Source organism: Arachis duranensis, chromosome 9 (assembly GCF_000817695.3).
Source record: "Arachis duranensis cultivar V14167 chromosome 9, aradu.V14167.gnm2.J7QH, whole genome shotgun sequence".
Lineage (NCBI taxonomy): Eukaryota > Viridiplantae > Streptophyta > Magnoliopsida > Fabales > Fabaceae > Arachis > Arachis duranensis.
Window position 1 is genome coordinate 112660602 of NC_029780.3, and position 24149 is coordinate 112684750.

The 24149-nt window shown below is 36.2% G+C and overlaps 6 protein-coding genes across 10 annotated transcripts in view; 5 read left to right on the plus strand and 1 right to left on the minus strand.

Annotated features, from left to right (window-relative positions):
* Positions 1-1506, plus strand: part of LOC107467394 (probable protein phosphatase 2C 15) — a 4392-nt gene extending 2886 nt beyond the window's left edge. The window contains 3 exon segments of the mRNA XM_052254641.1: positions 1-60; positions 134-366; positions 942-1506. The exon segment at positions 1-60 is cut by the window's left edge and continues 93 nt beyond it. Coding sequence (XP_052110601.1) covers positions 1-60; positions 134-366; positions 942-1161 — 513 coding nt within the window. The 3' untranslated portion in view covers positions 1162-1506.
* A 124-nt stretch (positions 1507-1630) lies between these two features.
* LOC107467393 (LEAF RUST 10 DISEASE-RESISTANCE LOCUS RECEPTOR-LIKE PROTEIN KINASE-like 2.1) lies at positions 1631-4448 on the plus strand. The gene is made up of 3 exons (XM_016086475.3): positions 1631-2762; positions 3049-3096; positions 3277-4448. Exons 1-3 carry the CDS (start codon positions 2036-2038, stop codon positions 4395-4397), a joined length of 1896 nt encoding a protein of 631 aa, XP_015941961.1. The 5' UTR covers positions 1631-2035; the 3' UTR covers positions 4398-4448.
* Positions 4449-8548: 4100 nt separating this feature from the next.
* Positions 8549-10578, plus strand: LOC107467517 (LEAF RUST 10 DISEASE-RESISTANCE LOCUS RECEPTOR-LIKE PROTEIN KINASE-like 2.1). Its single transcript, XM_052254731.1, has 3 exons — positions 8549-9042; positions 9236-9289; positions 9451-10578. Exons 1-3 carry the CDS (start codon positions 8940-8942, stop codon positions 10497-10499), a joined length of 1206 nt encoding a protein of 401 aa, XP_052110691.1. The 5' UTR covers positions 8549-8939; the 3' UTR covers positions 10500-10578.
* A 418-nt stretch (positions 10579-10996) lies between these two features.
* On the minus strand, positions 10997-20145 carry LOC107467516 (LEAF RUST 10 DISEASE-RESISTANCE LOCUS RECEPTOR-LIKE PROTEIN KINASE-like 2.1). Of its 5 annotated transcripts, none has more exons than XM_052254798.1 (4): positions 18989-20145; positions 18681-18728; positions 12330-12377; positions 10997-12205 (listed from the first exon to the last, which is right to left on the minus strand). In XM_052254798.1, exons 1-4 carry the CDS (start codon positions 19758-19760, stop codon positions 11157-11159), a joined length of 1917 nt encoding a protein of 638 aa, XP_052110758.1. In that variant the 5' UTR covers positions 19761-20145; the 3' UTR covers positions 10997-11156. The 5 variants fall into 5 exon arrangements, with proteins under 5 accessions (XP_052110758.1, XP_052110757.1, XP_015942122.2 ...); XM_052254797.1 differs by lacking the exon at positions 18681-18728 and adding an exon at positions 12600-13430 and having other exon boundaries at positions 10999-12205; positions 19816-20145; XM_016086636.3 differs by lacking the exons at positions 18681-18728; positions 18989-20145 and adding an exon at positions 12600-13606 and having other exon boundaries at positions 11000-12205.
* A 456-nt stretch (positions 20146-20601) lies between these two features.
* LOC107467210 (uncharacterized) lies at positions 20602-22182 on the plus strand (the record flags this gene model as incomplete). Its single annotated transcript, XM_016086250.3, has 3 exons — positions 20602-21532; positions 21621-21650; positions 22106-22182. Coding segments are annotated over exons 1-3 (897 nt in total), but the record flags the coding sequence as incomplete, so codon positions are not given.
* Positions 22183-22190: 8 nt separating this feature from the next.
* On the plus strand, positions 22191-23263 carry LOC107467212 (LEAF RUST 10 DISEASE-RESISTANCE LOCUS RECEPTOR-LIKE PROTEIN KINASE-like 2.5; the record flags this gene model as incomplete). Its single annotated transcript, XM_016086251.3, has 1 exon — positions 22191-23263. A coding segment is annotated over one exon (897 nt), but the record flags the coding sequence as incomplete, so codon positions are not given.
* Between the last annotated feature and the right edge of the window lie 886 nt (positions 23264-24149).

Consider the following 24149-nt stretch of genomic DNA (forward strand, 5'->3'; position numbering starts at 1 on the left):
AAATAGTGGTATATGCTATTTTGGATAAAATCTTGTCTTTTGTCTCGTGACTTGATATTAGCAATTTAACATCACACGGCACAAATGGCATTTCTCCTCACATAAGCTTCTATATATCCCTACTTTTATCCAGGAAGCACTAAGGACAAGAGGGTTAAAGGATGATACAACTTGTATAGTAGTTGACATAATCCCACCTGATAATGAGTTGCCACCAACTCCTCCCCCCAAAAAGCATAACAAGTTCAGAGAGCTTTTCTTCAGGAAAAGGTCCCGTGATTCTGCCGGTAAACTGTCAAAGAAGCTTTCAGCAATAAATATAGTGGAGGAACTCTTTGAAGAAGGATCAGCAATGCTTGCTGAAAGGTAATATCATCTTTGATAGACGAACATGTTCAATTGTTTCCTTCAAGTATTGAAAAATCTTGTGAAAGTTCCTTGCATGTTGTTTTTCTTAGTGTCCTCCTTTTGTCCCCACAGGACTTTTCTAGCTAACTGTAGTGATTGATATATACTTGATACCAGTAAAACAAGATGATAGAGAGATGGATAATGGTACTAGTATAGGGGATGGTATTTTCGTTTGGATATAAACTGGTAATTGGTTAAATAATTGACTGTCAAGGTTAAACATTAGGATTTCCATTGAGGCATACTTCAGGATATTGGTGGAAAGAGAGGAGTTAGTTGTAAAAGCCCTTCTTAATCAAGTTCTTCTGTAATGGGAAACGAGCTGATAATGTTTCAGTTCAGTATTTGAGGTAATGAAGATAAGTTGATTAGTTAAAACCACAACTGGGAAGATATAATTTTCATCCTAACCATGTAATTGAACCTTGGAATTATAATTGTGACACATGGCTATTTATTGATCGACTAGCAAATAGAATTGTGATGCCGTTGTGGTTCTTAAATGTTAAATGTTTTGATATGTGGTGCAGATTAGGGAGTGATGAGAACTCAGGGCAATCAACATCTGGCCTTTTTGTGTGTGCTGTGTGTCAAGTTGATCTTGCTCCAAGTGAGGGTATCTCAGTCCATGCGGGTTCCATCTTTTCCACCAGCTCCAAGCCCTGGCAAGGACCTTTTCTGTGCTTTGATTGTCGCGATAAGAAGGATGCAATGGAGGGAAAACGCCCCAGTGGAGTTAAAGTGTCCTAGGATCAAAATTGATGATGCCCTATTCTTTATGTCATCCTTCATTCTTTTTTTCAATCACGATTTTTATAGGCCAAGTAATTGATTGAATCTCACTATGGAGTAGCAATAGATATATGGTGTATGTGATATGTGGAAATTCATCTAAGAATGACATTACATTTGAATAGCAAAAGGCTGGTAGAGATCCTGGACTGAAGTTTTGGGCATCTGCAGAATGTTCATCTGTGGTTGATTGTTAAGATCAGTGCCAGCTTGATTCTTTTGTATATCAGCATGATCTTGGTTATGAGCATTGTAGAACATACTACGTTCACTCCAATACTGTATATATATAGATTTCTTTAACCTTTTCAAGCATTGAGGAATAGAAAGTTCAAATCTTTACTAATGATTGAAAAACAAATCCATATAGATCTGAGAGTTAGACGTGTTTCAACCAAACTCCTCTTTATGTTCTCTTTTTGTAAGTTGGGACATGGTTGCTTGCTAGTGCCATATGGTATCAACGTCCATATTAGTGCAGCATTATGCTTCATGGTAGGAAGGTTCTATAAGAGTTGGAAAATTATCTCCTCGATTCCCCGGATTCTACACGGATGAAGATGTATATGATATTCGATTTATTCTTGAATAAGACACTTTGAAGTGAAATGTCTATTGTTCTAATATCCACATTTCGGAACGAGTCAGAAAGTCAAGTCCATGTGCTACCTTGAGTAGGAATAATTGAGCACGAACTTGGTTCATCTGAAGTCAAGTCAGCCATGTAAGGAGGGCCTAACAAGTAACAAGGCTCCAAGAACAATATAGTCAATAACCATTTTCCCAATTCCAATAGGCTGTGTGAAAACAAGTTGGCTTTGTTGAATTGAGCATGTATAAATTTGTTGTATTGGTATTGATGCTTGTGGTGGCCGCAGCCACCGGAGAGAGAAGAGAATGTCCAGCTTCATTCAATTGTGGATATGTTGGGAACATCAGCTTCCCTCTCACTACAGCAGAGCGTCAGGAGTGTGGCCTTTTGGCCATACACAATTGTTCTGAGTCACCGCAGGTGGATAGATGGGTGCAACTAAGTGATGAAGGCAAAACATTTTTAGTTATACGCGTATCTCAACAGAATTCTACTAGTATTCAATTCAGAGATAAGGACTTATACGATCTTCTGCAATCAAGAAATTGTAATGCCTTCAGATATAACTATACTCTTTCTACTCCTCCCACCTTTCATCATTTTGCTTCCCTTTATATGGAATACAATACAACCCTCCACACATGCAACCCTACTCTCCGTGTCCCCCCAACTAAGAACATGTTCCGTTATGCAAATTGCACTGACATCCATATCTACTACGGCCTTTTCAATCACACACCACAAATTCAGAAATCGTTGGCCTCATGCACAAAGGTGGTGCTTCCAATCAAAGATGTTCCTGATGGCAATGATCCATTCACATTCGTAAATGCTGATATCATCGCTAAGGTCATTTTGTCGCAAGAATGCACAGACTGTCACTATAAGCAAAGAGGCCAGTGCCAACTTGACAGCAAAAGCAAATTTTGTTGTGCCAACGTTAGGCCGCCGGAAAACACAAGCACAAGTGAGTGGTTTATGCTTATGGTATCCATTAGACAGTTAGCTTGATAGTTTTATTTTTTAAAATGATTTCTTTTGTATAGGTTGTCCATTAGTGTTTCATTCTAGATTTGGGAAACGTAGTCTAATGATCACTTTCTGTATGATTTTGTATGAAATAGGTCCCTTCATTTGTTCAACTTCCAGATCAGTTTTTCTTTTCAACTATCTTAATGTTATACCGTTATTTAGTTTTGATTATTTACGACTCAATAGTTGCTTCAATTTATAACCTGTGTTCTGCTTTGCAGGTAGTAGAAGTTGGGCTGTCATGAATATGAGACTAGCACTTGGACTGGGTAACACACGGATTTGGTCACATCCTTTTTTCTGTTACAGCATACATATATATGTTGACATGACAAAACAATTGCATTTATTTTCAACCTGAAAATTCATATCCTTACTATACTAGCAATCTCATCAAATACTTTGCCTGCTTTCTTATACATTGAAATTATTGCTTACTGTATTAGCAGCTTTATCCATTGTTGCTGCGTTGCTGTTGCTGTCCGTTTGCTGCTTAAGGAGAAAGCTTTTCACCCTTACTATATGTTGCTTTTGGAATAGAACTCGATCAACCGGTGAAATAATCATTGAATCCTTTTTGAAGCAACACGGTTCTCATCCAACCAGACGGTACAAATATTATGAGATAAAGAAATTCACTGATGATTTCAAAGTCAAATTGGGACAGGGAGGATATGGTACCGTGTATAAAGGAAAGCTACAAGATGGGAGTCTTATTGCTGTTAAGGTTTTAAGTGAAGTGAAGGGAACTGCCGAGGAATTCATCAATGAAGTTGCAAGTATTAGTAGGACATCTCATGTTAACATTGTTAGTCTTGTGGGATTTTGTTTTCAAGGTTCCAAAAGAGCTCTAATCTATGAATTTATGCCTAATGGATCCCTTGAAAAGTTCCTATGTGAGGAAAATTCAACTACAGTTGGTCGCCAATTGGATTCCAGAAGTCTCTATGACATTGCGGTTGGTGTAGCGCGTGGATTAAATTATTTGCATCGAGGCTGCAATACCAAAATCTTGCATTTTGACATAAAGCCTCATAACATACTACTCGACAAGGATTTTTGTCCGAAAATTTCAGATTTTGGACTCGCTAAGATATGTCCAAGAAAAGAGAGTATTGTTTCCATGTCATGTGCAAGAGGAACTATTGGATTTATTGCTCCAGAGTTGTTTTCAAGGAATTTTGGTGGAATATCTCACAAGGCAGATGTTTATAGTTATGGAATGATGGTTTTAGAAATGGTTGGAGGAAGAAACAATAAAAATGTGGAAGTCGATCGTTCTAGTGAGCTGTATTTTCCTCATTGGGTTTACAAGCGACTTGAACTAGATGAAGAGTTAGGATTGCGGTGTATCAGAAAGGAAAGTGATAGGGAAATTGTAAGAAAAATGACTTTGGTGAGCTTATGGTGCATACAGACTAATCCTTTGTGCCGTCCGTCAATGAGTAAGGTGGTGGAGATGCTTGAAGGAAGCTTGGAATCATTTGAATTGCCGCCTAGGCCCTTTTTTAGTTCTTCTCCAACATCTCCAATTCATTACTCAAGTATTCACACATCTGAATGTTTGTAGAAAGTATTTGACATGCTCTAGTCTTGTATCAGTAATGGTAGTTACTTTACTTGTGCAATCTAATTAATATATAACTACTGGTTCTTTCTGCCTGCACCTTGTATCCGTGATTTGCTACTATAAACCATATTTGCTAAGATATTCGTTGAGTCAAGTCTTGAAAGGTGATAAGAATGGGTATAATTACATATATTGTATAATCTTTAGCCCAATAAATTGGAGCACTTTCCATCCCAGACTCCTTCATTTGGGGTATAACAATTTTTTACTTGACATTAATGCAAACTTCTTATCTCTGACGTGGTTGCTACTATGTAGACATGCAGTCAATCCTTTCCCGTGTATGTGAGGTTATTTATGAGGCTTGCTTAGACTAAAATATCTCATTGACTAATACATGACTTCATTCAGCAGCAGTAGTAATAAAAGAGGCTAATTGTGTAGAGAGAATAATCTTCAATTTAGTGGCTGGTCCTGGTGGACTCAAAATTCCACAAACATTGGAATATTTTAGTCTATATAAAAGACCAGTTCCAAGTCAACAGTGATTACAACATCCACGTAAGCGTAACGGAATTGCATTGCAAAGAATGTTGAAGTTGCCGTACGTGTGGTAGAGGATCATGCATGCTAATGCTACTATATACTCGATTGGGTACGACTTACGACGTTGCTTTTTCTCCATTAATGTTCCCATCCTTTTGCTTATCTTTGCCTCAAAGTTCTAAATATTACTCATAAATAAAAAATGGCTCCCCTTTTTATGTTGAAATTACTGATTATGTTTGTGGTTCATGTGATAGCTGAAAGTGGTGAAAAGTGTCCAACCTCTTTTGAGTGTGGGAAACTTGGCACCATCATGTTCCCTTTCACTGACTCAAAACGGCCTCATTGTGGCGTATTGGCCATACACGGCTGCCATGATAACAATCCAAATGGCCAGCAAGTCATAGTATTAAACAACAAACCAAATGGAAGCTTTCTAGTTTTATACATTGACTTTCATACCATAACGATAACCGATTTGGCTCTACGTAAATCTTTGAAATCCCAATCGCAGACGCAGCGTTGCAAAGCCTTCAGCAATAATTTGAGTCTACCTCTGATGCCCAGCTCGCCCTTAGGTTATTCATACGCCAAATTCAATAAAACACTATTCACTTGTCCTTCCAATAACCTCACCCTTCCTCCCGGATTTTATAACTATAACAACTGCTCTAACTACCACATCTACTATGATGGCTTTCAAAGTCTCGGAGATTCTCCTGACTTACGATGGCCAGGCCCCTTAGCAGCATGTTCCAAGATTCATTTTGCATTAAAAGACGTATTAAATGATACAGACCCCTTCTCATTTCTGTTTAATGAGATCGTGTTGGAAGTAGAATTATCCAGTGATTGTAGAAACTGTTTTCATCACAGAAGAGGACACTGTCAACTTGACTCCCAAGGAAACTTCCTTTGCGTCACAGGTATCTTAGAACTTCAAACGACTAAATCAATTCATCTATCTATTGCTTTGTTAAAAAATAACGAAAAATAAATAATTGCTTCATTTTCAACTTGCTTGACGCAGGTCATATTAGTTGGATAGTGAAGATGGGACTAGGACTGGGTAATGTATCCAACACAATAATCCTCAGTATCGAACTTTATCAGTGTGTGAAATTTAATGAGCCATTCTACTTTTATCAATTAAACATCATCTTCTATATCTCTACTCTGAGACCAGAAAAATATAATTTACTGTTGCTCCTTCCATTTCTTCTCTTTGCAGTTGCTACAGTTCTAGTGCTAGTAGTAATGGCCACGCTCTACTGCACAAGATGGAAGAAGGAAAATCCTAAACAAATGCTGGTGGTTGATGCCATTTTGGAGAAACAAATAAGGAGATATACTTATTCAGAGATGAAGAAGGTGACCAACTCCTTCAGAGACAAACTAGGCCAAGGAGGATTTGGCAGTGTATACAAAGGACAATTGCAGGACGGATGCCATGTTGCAGTGAAGATCCTAAGTGAACTGAAAGGTGATGGTGATGATTTCATCAATGAAGTTGCGAGTATGAGCAGAACTTCTCATGTTAACATTGTTGCTCTTCTTGGCTTCTGCTTTCAAGGTTCCAAACTTTATTTGGTTTATGAATTTATGCCCAATGGATCGCTTGAGAAGTTAATCTATGAAGAAAATACTGTGATAGGGGATCACCAATTGGATTGTCAAACTTTATTTGATATTGCAATTGGTGTTGCTCGAGGACTTGAGTATTTGCACATGGGCTGCAATACTAGAATCTTGCATTTTGACATAAAGCCCCATAACATTCTCTTAGATGAAAATTTTTGTCCCAAAATTTCAGATTTCGGACTTGCAAAAGTTTGCACTAGAAAAGAAAGTATTGTATCCATATTTGGTGCTAGAGGAACTGCAGGCTATATTGCTCCAGAGGTATTTTCTAGGAATTTTGGTACAGTATCTCACAAGTCAGATGTTTATAGTTATGGAATGATGGTTTTAGAAATGGTTGGACGAAGAAGGAATATCAAAGTTGAAGTTGATGCATCTAGTGAGTTATATTTCCCGCATTGGATATATAATCGCCTTGTGTCAAATCAAGAACTTAGTTTGCAAAGTATAAGAAATGAGTGTGAAAATGAGATGGTAAGAAAGATGACAATAGTGAGCTTATGGTGCATTCAAACCAGCCCTTCAAGTCGACCATCAATTAGTAAAGTGGTGGAAATGCTGGAAGGAAGAGCTGAGTTGTTGCAAGTGCCACCTAAACCATTTTGGTTTTCCCCTTCGACATCTCCCTGAATTTTGAAAACATTGTAGTTTATGTGATGCAGGCTTGTAATATATTGCTCTTTTTTTTATTATTATTGTCATATGTAGCGTCGTTTTTCTTATATAGTAATTGTTTCTAGTTTTTATAAAGCAAACTCGAGATTTTAAGATCTTGAGTGATTGTTGACTAATGTGTTTGCTAATCCTTTGAACGATTCTAAGTCACCCATCTGAAAGTTTGTAGAATTTACTTTAAAGATTTGATATCCTTAAAATGCCTAATACCTTGTATCTGGTTTACTACTATAACATGTATAGTATCCAATAGTAAGTTTCATATATCTGTTAAGACTTAAGACTTTCTTTAAGTCTTCACACTCCACAAAGAAAGGTGGTATTGAAAAAAAAAAAAGAATTACAAGAGGTGAGGGGAGTGTATTTATAAAGGTAATAAGAATGGCAGTATACCCTCTTTGTTGGTTTTGAAATTAATTGCCAAGCCCTTTAATGTAGCTCCGATCCACGATGGATTAGTTTTTAGCGTGTCAAGTTAAGGGATACTGTGGGCAACCAAAGTATTTAGAAATTAATAGTGTTTTTAACAGTTCATATTCTATAAAATATTTTACCCAACTTGTAGTCTTGTGGCACTTTGGATGTTTATCTCCTTCTTCATCAACTGACAACTGGGGTACAATATATGGAATGACAAATTGACAATTACAAATCCCACTCAATAGGTGCCCTGCCTCGAACACACTTTAATGCAACCCTGAATTTGGTTACTGGATCTCTATCGGGGTTACTATTAGTCTATTATTATGTACGTTGTAAATCCATTGCCGTATATGTAGGGTTATTTATTGACTAATAGATGACTTCATTCAACAGTAGCAAGTTAAATTTCAGAGATAATGCTCTTCGGTTTGGTTTAGGATAGGATGTCATGCCTGATTACCCTGTCTTTTTTGTGAGGAAAGAAGGGAGTGCGTAATAAGCACGTTGGGGGGTCTTGGGATTTAGAATTCCACAAACATTGGAATATATGTTACTCAATAAAGAACCAGTTAAGTCAACAACATCCACTTAAGCGTAACGGAAAAGCACTGCAAAGAATTCTTCAAGATGCCGTACGTGTTTTAGAGTGTCATGCATGCTAAATTGCTAATGCTTCTATAAATCATGTTGTCATCTTACTGATTGGCATTACTTCACAATGGAAACTGTCCATCCTCTTTCGAGTGTGGGAGTTTTGGAACCATCAAGTTTCCTTTCACAGACTCACGACACCCACACTGCGGCGTGATGCCAATCCATGGCTGCGATGATCCAAATCCAGATGCCCTCAAAACCATTCCACTAACCAACACAACAAGGTTTGCTGTTTTATACGTGGAACCTCATACCATAACCATCAAAGACATTACTCTAAGTAACTCTTTGAGATCCAGAAATTGCACAACGTTCAGCAACAACATAACTCTTCCTCAGATTCCCACTTCTCCTTTAGGCTCTTTCTACATCAAATATAATATAACACTCTTCAGGTGCAACAAGTCCCTCACTCTCAACCTTCCGCGGCGTTTTCATAACTATAGAGAGTGTCCAGATTATAATATCTACTATGGCCCTCCAAATGAGGAAATTCCTAAGGGATTTCAGTGGCCAACCAATTTAACAGCATGTTCCAATATTCAGTTACCATTAAAAGACGAGTCAGATACTGGGGACCCATTTTCGTTTCTATCTGATGAGATGGAATTGGAAGCACTATTATCTGATGACTGTGCCAAGTGTGTTCAGCACCAAAGTGGTCGATGTCAACTTGACACCCAAGGCAAATTCTATTGTGCCACAGGTATATTAGATACTCAAATCCAATCTTAGATATTTGCTTTGGCTTCATCATACTTGTACTTTTAGTTTTATTCCAAACCTAATGTTCAATATCTACAACAGATTTTGTTTCAATCAATTTGATGATGTACCTTTATTTAGTACTGATTGCTAAAATTAAAATAATTGCTTCATTTTTTACTTCTGATCTGCAGGTAGTAGTAGTACAAACAGGCTTGTCAAAAAAATGGGACTTGCACTAGCACTGGGTAATGTATTAGTTTTTGATACATTTTGAACTCAGAGCCATTTTCAGGCTCTTTACTATTTCCTTTATTCCAATTACTGTATTTTTTTGCATTGCTTTAACTTCTCAGCCTTCTAATTATATGCATGGCACTACTTTCTCAACATTCTAAAACCTCTACAGCGGTGACAGCTACTCTAGTGCTAGTAATAATAGCGCTCTACTACAAAAGATGGAAGAAGCAAAATCAAACCCTTCCACTGGTTGATGCTTTTTTTGAGAGACATGACCACCTTCAAATCAAGAGGTATAGTTATTCTGAGATGAAGAAAGTGACCAATTCCTTCAAAAACAAACTAGGCCAAGGGGGGTTTGGCAGTGTATACAAAGGACAATTACAGGACGGACGCCATGTTGCAGTGAAGATCCTAAGTGAATTTAAAGGTGATGGTCAGGAGTTCATTAATGAAGTTGCAAGTATGAGCAGAACTTCTCATGTTAACATCGTTGCTCTTCTTGGCTTCTGCTTTGAAGGATCTAAGCGAGCTTTAGTTTACGAATTGATGCCTAATGGGTCTCTAGAGAAGTTAATTTATAATGAAAATTCTGTGATAGGGGATCGCCAATTGGATTGTCAAACTTTATATGATATTGCAATTGGTGTTGCCCGAGGACTTGAGTATTTGCACAAGGGCTGCAATACAAAAATCCTGCATTTTGACATAAAGCCTCATAACATTCTGTTAGATGAAAAATTTTGTCCCAAAATTTCCGACTTCGGACTTGCAAAAGTTTGCACAAGAAAAGAAAGTATAGTATCAATATTTGGTGCTAGAGGAACTGCAGGCTATATTGCCCCGGAGGTATTTTCTAGAAACTTTGGTGCAGTATCACATAAGTCAGATGTTTACAGTTATGGAATGATGGTCTTAGAAATGGTTGGAAGAAGAAAGAACATCAAGGCTGAAGTTGATGTATCGAGTGAGATATATTTCCCTCATTGGATATACAATCGCCTTGTGTCAAATCAGGAGCTTGATCTGCAAAACATAAGAAATGAATGTGATAATGAGATGGTCAGAAAGATGACAATAGTGAGCTTATGGTGCATCCAAACCAATCCTTCAACTCGACCATCAATCAGTAAGGTGGTGGAAATGTTGGAAGGAAGTGCTGAGTTGTTGCAATTGCCTCCTAAACCATATTGGTTTTCTCCTTCAAACTCTCCCTGAACTTTGAACCATTGTAGTTTATATGTTGCAGTTTGTAATATATTGTCCTTTTATCTGTAATTTCTTTGTCTTTTTATACTCTGCAGTGATTGTTAGAGTTTTAATACAAAGACTTCGATATGGTGTTTGCTCGTTACCTTAGTTTTCTTGTGTGTGGTCAGAGGTACTTGCGAGTTGCATTCACAAGAAAAGTTGAATCCAAAAAAACCAAGTTAAGCACTTTTACTTAGAAAATAAGCTGAAAGAGCCTATAGAGCAACAGATTTCTCCATACCCTCGAGGAAAGCATGAAAATAAAGCTTCAATGTTAAATTCTTGCCACCATCCATATATAATAGCAACAGAAACAGTTTTTTGGTCCATATTAGTCACTTATCAGCAGTTGCTTGTATGACAGATTTCTCAAGTTGTTAGCTTTTTAGACCAGAATGTAAAAATTTAGTCTATGTTTGATAGGAAATTACTTTTGGAGAAAGAAATAGAAAATCTCAGAAAAAAAAATTAGTATAAACCACTTCAAACATAAACAAAGCTAATACAAAGATTTTTCCCTTTATCCATAAGATGTTTTAGTAAATTTGTCGTGAGGCTACTATTATATAAGAAAGACGACTAATTACATGTACAGAACATATTAATTACAATGTTTCAAATAATTTAGGGAGAGGCCGAGGGGGAAAACCAAAATGGTTTAGGCGGCAATTGCAACAATTCAATTCTTCCTTCTAGCATTTCCACCACCTTACTTATTGATGGCCGATTTGAAGGGTTAGTTTGAATGCACCATAAGCTCACTATTATCAGCTTTCTTACCTTCTCATTATCAAATTCATTGCTTATACTCCGCAGACCAAGCTCTTGATTTGACACAAGTCTATTGTATATCCAATAAGGAAAATACGTTTCACTTGAAGCATCTACTTCAGTCTTGATATTCCTCCTTCTCCCAACCATCTCTAAAACCATCATTCCATAACTATAAACATCCGACTTATGTGATATTACACCAAAATTCCTAGAAAATACCTCTGGGGCAATATAACCTGCAGTTCCTCTTGTACCAGATATCGATACCATGCTTTCTTTTCTTGTACAAACTTTGGCAAGTCCAAAGTCTGAAATTTTGGGACAGAAATTCTCATCCAAGAGAATGTTATGAGGCTTTATATCAAAATGCAGAATTCTAGTATTGCAGCCCTTATGCAGATACTCTAGTCCTTTAGCAACACCAATTGCAATATCATATAAAGTTTGATAATCTAATTGGCGATCCCCTATCACGTCATGTTCATCAGAGAGTAGCTTCTCAAGGGACCCATTAGGCATAAAGTCATAAACCAAAGCTTGTTTAGAACCTTCAAAGCAGAAGCCAAGAAGAGCAACAATGTTAACATGAGAAGTTCTGCTCATGCTCACAACTTCATTGATGAAATCTTCACCATCACCTTTCAATTCACTTAGGATCTTCACTGCAACATGTCGTCCATCCTTTAATTGTCCTTTGTATACACTGCCAAATCCCCCTGCACCTAGTTTGTTTTTGAAGGAGTTGGTCATTTTCTTCATGTCGGAATAGCTGTACCTCTTGATTTGAAGGTATCCATGCCTCTCCAGAAAGGCATCAACCAGAAGGTGTTTCGGGTTTTGCTTCTTCCGTCTTGTGTAGTAGAGGGTGACCATTACTAACAGCAGAGTAACCGCAGCAGCTGCAGAGGTCATTGAATTGAGAAATAATATTGTTAATGTTAGATATCTTTTGAGTTATAACAGAGGATTATTATATTGTTATATGAAAGGCACCGAAAAATGATGAACGATCTATCCCTTTACCTAGTCCGAGTGCAAGTCCCATCTTCATGGAAGCCTTGCTTCTACCATCTGCAACTCAGAAGTTGTAAAGGAAGCCACTATTTAGCTTCAGATAAGTAATAACTAATGACAAGCAGAAACTCGGAGAAAATCAGTGATCACGAGATATGGAAGCCATAATGAATGATAGTGATACATGTACATAGATCCATTTAATGTATAAATATCATTTTTCAATACTCCAGCTCTTTCGATGCATGTGTAAGAAGAGAGAGAGACACACACACAAACCTGTAATAATAACACATTTGGAAGCATGAATTCGATCAGTGCAGTAACACTGGAAAGTGAAGATAGTTGAATTGAAGCCACACCTTCCTCCTGTGCTATTGCACAACTTGCAATCACTCGCTGTCCAATTCAGCATGAACCCTCTCCTCAGCTCCTCTTCCATCCCAACTCCTTCACTCTCTTCCACCACCGCGTCCACCACCTCGCCGCCAGTCCCACAACTCTTGGACACCAAGCTTACTGTTTTTACATCGTCCTTATATAATGCCAGAACCGAACCATCAGTTTTGTTGGTCGCTTCAGAACACCCAATTCTGTAATCTAACAACTCTAGGGGCATGGATGACAGGTTACAGCCGAAGAAGAACATGATGTCCTTATGATTATTCTGATGAACAAGATTGAAGGTACTGGTTGGAGGAAGGGTGAGGTTGTGTGCAGCAGAAATACAAGAATCTGGCGTGTTAGTGCTGTTGGCTGATGAAAAGGCAGCATTGGAAACTCTGAGTGATTGGTTGTGGTAGAATATTTGATGGATGATGTAAGGAGTATTAGAGAGACTGAGAATCAGAAAGCCATTACTATCACAAGAGATGGCAAAACCAGGGTAGCCACAGAAAGGTTGCTGTTTGCCTTGGATGTAGAAGGGGTATGTTATGGATTGGTTGCCGCATGTTTGGGGTTCACATGCCAGGTAGTGTGGATCCACATAACTGCTCAAAGTGGTTCTGCTCAACACAGAATAGAGGATGATGCTAACGATAACACAACGGTACATGATTAAGAGTTGTGTAATTGTGAGGACATGCAAGCAAGGCTCATGTAAAGGAGGTGATCCTGATCCACTTCTGCTCATAGCATCTGATGCTTCCCAAGCATTTCTCCATTTTATGAACACGCGCTGTTGGATGAGTAGTTGAATACTCACGTCGGAGGGCCCGCTCACGTTTAAAGTGCCATAGATATTCGTAACGGAGATTAGAACATGATTCATGCCTCCATACAAAATAACGAAATTTCCAAGTCGTTGCAAGTCAACAGATAGAGATTCATGTGTCCCCATATTTGAGGGCTCTAATTTTCGTACATAAATCAATCAATCAAAGTGAAGATGATAATTCAACCAAGCCTAATATATGTTGTGGCTAATTATTCCACACGGCATGAGTAAACATCAAATGTATAATATCTACATGAGCATGGACTCATCATTCATGAGTCTTTAGTAATGAAATTCTTCCTACAACTAATCTTTTACTTATAAATTAAGTATCCAAACCTCCAAATAAAATATATAATTATCTAAAAATTACAGATAACATTTTCTATGACTAATCCAGTAAACAATGCTCTGGAAACTCGAGATTTTAAGATCTTGAGTGATAGTTGATTAATTTGTTTGCTAATGCTCTGGAATAATTTTATCACGCATACTGAAAGTTTGTAAAATTTACTTTAACTGCTCATCGAGTCTTTGATTTGATATCAGTAATATGCCTAGCTAGCACCTTGTATCTGATTTACTGTATAAGATGTATAATATCCAATCAGTGGCGGAGCTTGAACCAAAATTTTGGGGGGCCAGAAATTTAACATAAAAATTTAATAATAATATTTATATCAAAATAAAATTTATAAATATAATTATTCTTTAAGTTTGTTACTAATAAGATAATAAATAAATAATTCTACAGATAAAAAATATAAAATAGTTTATAATGATACTCTTCGAGTTTTTAATGACTTAAAATCTTCAATAATTGAGTCAGAACTAAATTTTTGCAGCAATTTCTTTCTCAATGTAAATAAACAAACTATCCGCAAGAAAGTCATCCTCGATCTTGTTTCTTAACCTTGTCTTTATTATTTTCATTGCTGAAAATGATCGCTCTGTAGTAGCTGTAGAAACTGGAAGAGTTAATATCAGACGAATCAATCTATCAATCAAGTAATACACTTTTGACTTTTTTGTTTCTGCTAAACATCTACACAGTTCATGAATAGTTGACAAATTCTTCATTTCTGGATGCTGACGAACATCAAGAATAAAATGCTGAAGCTGAAAAGGCAAATTAATCTTCACTTGTTCAATAAAGTCTTCGGGATAGTAGCTATCAACAAGAGTAGAAATCTTAGCAATGTCAAAATTTTTGTAAGCATCCTTAGGCATGAGACTATGAGAGTAGAGCTCAGACTTAGTAGATCCATTGCTTGATCATTAAATCTGCTATTTAACTCTTGTAATTGCTTATCAATTGTGACTAAAAATATCTCCACTCTAAAATAATGCTCAACTGTAATATGATCTTTTTGGTGACGCGAGCGTCCTTGTCTTGCAACATAAGAAGCAGTTAAATCAGGAATTAGAATATCATGTTGCTCACAAAATGATTTCACATTTTTTAATAATTCCTCCCATCATTGTAAGCACTATCTGCATCACCATGCTAAGAATAAGTTGATCCATCAACAATAATCTTTTGTAAAGTAGTCAACGTTGCACCATACATATTTATCAAACTGCAAACAGAAGAGAAATGAGAACTCCATCGAATATCACCTACTCGTTTTAAAGTACCAATTTGATTTGCCCCTTTACCAGTTTCAAGTTCATCAATCTCTAATAAATGGACAATTTCATCTGTCTTGGCAGCATGTAACTCATCATGTCGCTTACTAGAAGAACAAATGATGTTGACGATGAAAGTCAATTTTGAAAAAAACTGATGCACAGGAATAACTTCTCTTGATGCAGCAACTAATGCAAGTTGTAATCGGTGAGCAAAACAGTGGATATAGTAAGCATAAGGACAATCTTTTAAGAATAATGCTTGTAACACATTCCGTTCTCCTCTTATGTTGCTGGCGCCATCATATCCTTGACCACGAATATTAGAGACATCAAGACCATGTCGAGAAAGAATGTCGCACAATTCTTGTTTTAGAGTTAATGATGTAGTATCTTTGACATGTACAAGATCAAGAAAACGCTCTTGAATAAAACCATGTATATCAACAAATCTCAAAACAAGTGCCATTTGTTCTCTTTTGGATTCATCACGAGCTTCATCTACTACGATGCAAAACTTGGAATCTCCAATTTCTTCACAAATATGCTTTCTCACCTTGTTTGAGAGTATATGCAAGATTTCTTTTTGAATTTGATATGAAGTATATTTAGCATTATATGGAGCATTTTCTAACACAGTTCTTGCAACTTCATCATTGTAAGATGCTATGAGTTTTATCATTTCAAGAAAATTACCTCGATTTTTTGATTCTGGAGTCTCATCATGGCCTCTGAAAGCACAAGCTTGAAATATAAGCCAACGAGTTGCATCAATGGAGGATTTTAGACGCAATCGATTCTTTTGAATTTCCTCAGAAGTATGATCCTCAATTACATTTTGGATGTGACTTGCCTGATTCAATAAATCTAGACATGCTCCAACTGCATTATTGTGTGGTGAGAAGGATCTCCAATATGTTTAAGAAAAGCACAATTCTTTCCATCATAAATTTTTTTCCAATTTCTAAACCCTTTACTAATAAAAATATCTGATCCATTACGTCCACTGGGTTTTTTGCTAACCAAATAACAAAATAAACAATATGCAGCATCTTCAGAAGGTGAATACTCTAACCATGAAGGAAAAATACCAAACCAAGCATATTGAAATCGTCTTGGATGCTTCGTATCAGATAGAGGATAATTGTCAAGATGCTTTTGATATGGACCCCATTTAAGATAAGCAACTTCATTTCTCTGATTTGGGTAGCATTGTCAAATTTAAAGCCGTTTTACAGTGTCTCATTCTAAAGAATTAAGGTCAAACTCATCAGATGCAACTCTTTGAACTTTTGAAGGTTGTATCTCACTTTCTTCGTGATTCATTATAGTAGAAGAACTATCTACAGGTGTTGATATTGTAGAAGTTATATGTTCCCCTTATTGAATATTAGCTTTCCTCTTAAAAAATGCATCAATTCTTTGATTTTTCATCATTATTTTGTATAAAAATTTGAATATATATCATGTAAAATATGTAAAAAAGAAGTTAGAAGGATAAATATTAGCAGTGTTAGTAGATGATTTTTGTTATAGTTATCATATTAGATATCTTTTATTTTATTAGATGATCTTTTTTTATTTGATTTGATTATTAGATGATTTTTGTTATTCTTATTTTTTTTGTAAGATAATTTTTTTGATTTGATTTGATTTTATCTTTTAATTTTGATGTGTTGTGAAGTTAACAAAGACCCACTCACTAAAAATTATTATACAATAAATGTATGAGATGGGAATTAAACTTGGATACTTTAAATTATAGTAAAGCATTTAAACCAATTGAACTATTTTTCATTTTTGATGAAGTATTACTAATTTTTTTATAAAAAGTTTGGGGGGCCATGCCCCCCTTGTCTGAGTGAAGTTCCGCCACTGTATCCAATAAAAGTTTCATATATCTGTTAAGACTTTCTTTAAGTCTTCAAACTCCAGAGTCCAGAAAGACAGGTGGTATTATTCTCTTAAATTGAATTCATAACAAAAAGGAATGAATTACAAAAGGTGAGGGGAGTGTCTTTATAAAGGTAATAAGAATGGCAATATACCTTCTTTATTGGCTACCACCAAATTCTGATACAATGTCTTGACTAACAAGATATAAACTACAATGGTTCAAAGTTCAGGGAGAATTTGAAGGAGAAAACCAATATGGTTTAGGAGGCAATTGCAACAACTCAGTTCTTCCTTCCAACATTTCCACCACTTTACTGATTGATGGTCGAGTTGAAGGCTTGGTTTGAATGCACCATAAACTCACTATTGTCATCTTTCTGACCATCTCATTATCATATTCATTTCTTATATTTTGCAGACCAAGCTCTTGATTTGATACAAGTCTATTGTGTATCCAGTAAGGAAAATATATCTCATTCGATGCATCAACTTCAGCCTTGATATTCTTTCTTCTTCCAACCATTTCTAAGACCATCATTCCATAACTATAAACATCAGACTTATGTGATACTACACCAAAGTTTCTAGAAAATACCTCCGGGGCAATATAACCTGCAGTTCCTCTAGCACCAAATATTGATACTATACTTTCTTTTCTTGTGCAAATTTTTGCAAGTCCGAAGTCTGAAATTTTGGGTAGGAAATTTTCATCTAATAGAATGTTATGAGGCTTAATGTCAAAATGCAAGATTCTAGTATTGCAGCCCTTGTGCAAATATTCAAGTCCTCGGGCAACACCAATTGCAATATCATATAAAGTCTGGCAATCCAATTGGCGATCCCCTATCACAGCATTTTCTTCATAGATTAACTTCTCAAGTGACCCATTGGGCATAAATTCATAAACCAAAGCTCGTTTGGAACCTTGAAAGCAGAATCCAAGAAGAGCAATAATGTTAACGTGAGAGGTTCTGCTCATACTAGCAACTTCATTGATGAAATCATCACCATCACCTTTCAGTTCACTTAGGATCTTCACTGCTACATGTCGTCCATCCTGTAATTGTCCTTTGTATACACTGCCAAACCCCCCTTGGCCTAGTTTGTTTTTGAAGGAATTGGTCACTTTCTTCATCTCGGAATAGCTGTACCTCTTGATTTGAAGGTGTCCATGTCTCTCCAAAAAGGCATCAACCAGGTGGTGTTTTGAGTTTTCCTTCTTCCATCTTGTGTAGTAGGTGACCATTACTAACAGCAGAATAACTGCAGCAGCTGCAAAGGCTATTGAATTGAGAAAGAAATGAATGCCATGTCGAGAAATTACAGAGTAAATGTTGGATATCTTAAGTTAATACATTTGAGGCAACACAGTAAGTCAGTAACGGTCAATAATCCCTAAGGTGCAAGAAAAAGCAGAAAGAGAGAGAGAGAGAGAGATCCACCATCTTGGTTGAAAATATAATAAGATCGATAGTAATTTGAGGTCATAGAACATTGCAGATAAAAGAACTCATTATGTTTCGCACATGGATAAGGTACGACTCAGGCGATTATTATATTGTTATATGGAACGAACGATACGCTAATAAAAAATGATGAACGATCTGCCACGTTACCTAGTCCGAGTGCAAGTCCAATCTTCATGGAAGCCTTGCTTCTACCATCTGCAAGTGAGAAGTTGAAGAGGAAGCCAATATTTAGCATCAAATAACTAATAACAAGAAGCAGAAACTCAGAGAAAATCAGCGATCTCAAGATAAAAGTGGAAGCCACGATAAATGATACATGTACACAAATCAATTTAAACGTATAACTACCATTTTTTCAATACTCCAGCTGTAATCAAATGGAGTATGGCTATAACTACTAACAATTATAGTGAGCAAAAGAAATCAAGAGAAGAGATAAAGAGAGAGAGACAAACCTGGAATAACACATCTGGAAGCATGAATTCTATCAGTGCAGTAACACTGGAAAAAATACATAGTTACATTGAAGCCACACCTTCCTCCGCTGCTACTGCACGGCTTACAATCACTCGCATTCCAATTCAGCATGAACCCTCTCCTCAGCGCCTCTTGTATCCCTCCTCCTTCACTCTCTTCCACCCCCGCCTGCACCACCTCTCCGCTCCTCCCGCAACTCTTAGACACCGAGCTTACCGTTTTGACATCGTCCTTATACAATGCCAGAAACGAACCACCCGTTTTGTTGTTCGCTTCAGAACACCCAATTCTGTAATTTGTCGACTCTGTGGGCAGGGATGACAGGTTACAGCCGAAGAACAGTAAGATGTCCTTATTATAATTCTGATGAACAAGAGTGAAGATCTTGGTTGAGGGAAGGGTGAGGTTCCGTGTAAGGGAAATACAATAATCAGCTGTGGTGGTGTTGGTTGATGAAAAGGCAGCATTGGAGACTCTGAGTGATTGGTTGTGGTAGAATATTTGATGGATGATGTAAGGAGTATAAGAGAGATTGAGAACTGGGAAGCCATTACTATCACAAGAGATGCCAAAACCAGGGTACCCACAGAAAGGTTCCTGCTTGTATTGGATGTAGAAAGGGTAGCTTATGGATTGGTTGCCGCATGTTTGGGGTTTACATGCTTCAAACTGTGGATCCACATAACTGCACAAAGTGGTTCTGCTCAACACACAGTAGAGGATGATGCTAATGATAACACAACGGTACATGATTAAAAGAGTTATGTAATTGTGAGGACATGCAAGCAAGGCTCATGTATAGGAGGTGATCCTGATCCACTTCTGCTCATAGCATCTGATGCTTCCCAAGCATTTCTCCATTTTATGAACGCACGCTGTTGGATGAGTAGTTGAATACTCACATCAGAGGGCCCGCTCACGTTTAAAGTGCCACAGATAGTCGTAACGGAGATTGAACATGCTTCATGCCTCCAAACTCTATGATACGAAATTACCAATGAAATCATGGGATGATTCTTAGTTTTTAGCACATTGTAATCCAGCCAAACACAATAACGAAATTTCCAAGTCGTTGCAACTTGCAAGTCAACAGCTAGAGATTGATATTTCCCTTCATGTGTCCCCTGTTTAGGGGATCTAATTTTTGTACATAAATCAATCTATAAAACTGAAGATGATAATTCAACCAAACCTAATCTATGTTGTAACTTATTTATGTTAATGTTGTAAGTACGAGAAAAGGATAAAGTTAAGAATTAATTCTACATAAAAAAAAGTGAAATATAATTTATAAAATAAAAGATTCAATTTAACACTTAAAATTTTAAATTGGATATGATATTTTTTATTTTATATTTTTTTATTTGGTGACCCCCATAATTTTTCTGATAATTAAAAACTCTTCACTGTGGCTCAACAGACTATTCCACACGGCATGAATAAACATCAAACGTTTAATATCTATATGGACATGGACTCATCACTCGTGAGTCATTAGTAATGAAATTCTTCCTACAACTAATTTTTTGCTTATAAAACCTCCAAATAAATTATATAATTATCTAAAAATTCCAGATAACATTTTCTATGACTGATCCAGGTCAACAATGGCTGGCTGCATTCAACTATCGTGCCACATATCCCCACTATATTAAAACATAACATACTGTAGAAACCAAGTCTCCGTTTACCAATTCCGGAGAAAGTGTATAGAGTTAGTATACTACTGTCGATGTTGGTGAGAGAAATGAAGATGGTTTCATCAATGCTGCATGTGTTTAGTAGGTCTCTCTTGCTCTTATTCTTCTTGTTGTTGCTTTCATGCAACAGCAACAGGGTATGGGGATGTCCACCTTCAATTCCGTGCGGAGATCTCGGCGATCTGCGTTTCCCATTCACCAGCAGACCTCACTCGGAGTGCGGCCTCCTGGTGATAGATGGCTGCCAAGATGATCCAGGCTCCACTAAAAGCATTCAGAACAACAACCGTTGGTTCAATATTCTCAACGGAAGCCTTACCCAGTCCAACATCACCGTCAGAGACGACGGTTTAGTGGTTTCACGATCTTCAATAACCATCAGAGACGACAATCTCTCTACTCTCCTGTCATCAAGAAGCTGTGAGGTTTTGGGGTATGACTCTTCCAACACTTTCAGAATCGACACACCTTTGGCTTCCTCTCAGGTGATGTACTCAGCAAGCCTTCTGAAATGCAAACTTAGCATCGATCCAAGGCCTTCGTATGTTCTTCCAAACTCTACGGTATGTGGAATTAGAAACGATACGTTCTACGCAGTGAGTGACGCGTCCAAATACAAGGAGATCCAAGGGTGTTCATTGATTGAGCTTCCACTGGGTGGACCAATTCTGGTCCTCGAAGATCCCAACACCCTGCTAAGTTCCCTCACCGCTGATATTCCAATCCAAATAAACCTGTCTCCCAATTGTTCTCATTGTAACATTGCTTATGGAGGCCTATGCAGAATCGACAACTCCGGCAGGTTTTATTGTCACACACCTCGTACGTCCGTTAATTCCATGCTTCACCATATCAACATTATTCAACCACTGTTAAAATCAAATTAATTACATTTGTTATTTATTTGCAGGCAAAACGAGGAAGACGATTACAATAGCAGGTAAACAAAAAATTCATTATATTCGTCCTTCTTTAAGTATTCCTCCACTAGGAGTAAAGGACAAAATCAGAGGAAACTTGTGAAATGTATTCTGTATGGGGGAGTGTTAGAACAACATAAACAATCACCAATCAAATAAAAGTACACTGCAACATAATTTAATGCTATTAATTAAATTTACTTTTTTAACCCTATTAATTCACATTGTTCACACATTGTTCAAAAATGTTGTTGGTTACTTATACTTTTCCATTATGTATTCACTGAAATGACAAGTATATATAGTAAATCTATATAAAGGAAAGTAGTCTTACATTATATAGAAATTATATTATATAAACAATAATGAAGGATAGATACATATCGAAATAAAATTTTAAATCATGTGTTATTTAGAATTCTTGTATATATGTTTTCATGGCTTTATACTGATTACTTGCTGTTTATTTCTATAGTTGCTTCTGTGACTGGAGCATTAGGAGCTTTCATAGTGTTGGCTTGGTACTTCAGAAGGCACTTTTACAATAAAGAAAACGCGTATACAAAGGGAAGTTATCTGATGGAACCCTTGTGGCAGTGAAGGTTTTAAGTGAATCAAAAGGTAATGGTGAAGAATTTATCAATGAAGTTGCTAGCATAAGTGTGACTTCTCATGTTAACATTGTTGAATTATTGGGATTCTGTTTGGAAGATACTAAAAGAGCTTTAATATACAAGTATATGCCTAATGGATCAGTTGAAAAATTTATTTATGAAGGCAGAGATTCAAAAACGTTCAATCCAAACTTGACTTGCAAAACAATGTATAAGATCGCAATTGGTGTTGCTCGAGGGTTAGACTATTTGCACAAAGGGTGTAACAGCAAAATTGTACATTTTGATATCAAACCTCACAATATCTTACTAGATGAGGATTTTTGTCCAAAGATTTCCGATTTTGGACTTGCAAAAATATGCATGGAAAAAGAAAGCATCCTATCATTAATGATTGCTAGAGGAACTATAGGTTATATTGCACCTGAAGTGTTCTCAAGGAATTTTGGTGAGGTGTCTCATAAATCCGATGTATATAGTTATGGAATGATGGTTTTAGAAATGATTGGAGAAAGAAATAACATGAACATTAAAGATGAATCTTCAAGTGAAATGTATTTTCCTCATTGGATTTACAGGCGTCTTGAGCAGAACCAAGAACCTGAATTGCAATGTATCAAGAATGAAATTGATAAAGAAACGATACAGAAGATGATAGTAGTGAGCTTATGGTGCATACAAACTGACCCATCAAATAGACCAACAATGAGCAAGGTGGTAGATATGATGGAATCAACCTTTGAGTCTCTACAAATGCCACCAAAACCTTATCTATCTTCACCTCCTAGATCTTCGCCACTAGATTCAACAAATTCATCACTCTCAAAATGTAAGTCATTATGAAACATGTATGTTACTATGTACACAGTAATTGATTTTCAATTTCAACATCAACTGCTATCCTAGTTTGTAATGATAATAACTCATGTAGAATTTATATGCAGAATTGTATCATGATCCGGGTGATATATCTTAGTTGCAGAATGGAAGAATGTATTAAAATGAAAATGTAATTGATTTTAGACACCTAAACATACATCAGATGTGGTTAAAAGCACTTAATTTTTTTATTTTGTGGCTACCTAAGATATGGGTCCCTCCACAAGAATTACAAAATAACATGCTAAAGAATTGAAATGATAGGAAAAACATATTAAATCTATATCTGGTCTAACTATATCTTCTTTATTGTTGCCTGTCTCTCACTTTTCTTAGTTTCTATATTACTTTTGGTCCACTTCCTATGTTTTGAGAAAAAATTCGTTGTTTATTTATAAATTAATAATGCATCTACTATGCTAAAAAAAATATCAATAAAATAATAGATCCACTATTATTGTTTTAATTTAATTTTTTTTTTAAATGGTGATGAGCGCATACTATTAAACGACAGAAATCGAAACTAATTAGATATTACTACAGATTTCAGATCAAATAAATCGGAATTAATGTGACATTAGTGCCAATAACTCAATATACAGCTAACTTGAGCCAAAGTAAGTGCAATTAGATATTTTTTAATAAAAAATAGTATTTGTTTTTTATTTAGTTTGTAGAAGATGAAAAAAATAAAAAAAATAATATTTTTTATTTTTTAAATATTTATACTAAGAGTAAATTTTTAAAAATAAAAAACATAATTAATTAAAAAATTAAAATAATATATAATTAAATTTAAAAATTGACTAAAAACTACATTTTAAAGGATAAATAACATTTTCGTGTCAAAAAAGGCAAAAACTCCCAATATCAACATTAAAATGCTTGGGGGCCGTGAAATTTGTTAGATTAGAATCTACAATCCCAATATAAGGACTGGTTTGTGTTTAGAAGAAGTAAGTTATTGTCTGATCCCTGTTATGATTTCTATTCTCTAAGTCGCAACAAATATATTTATACACTTCC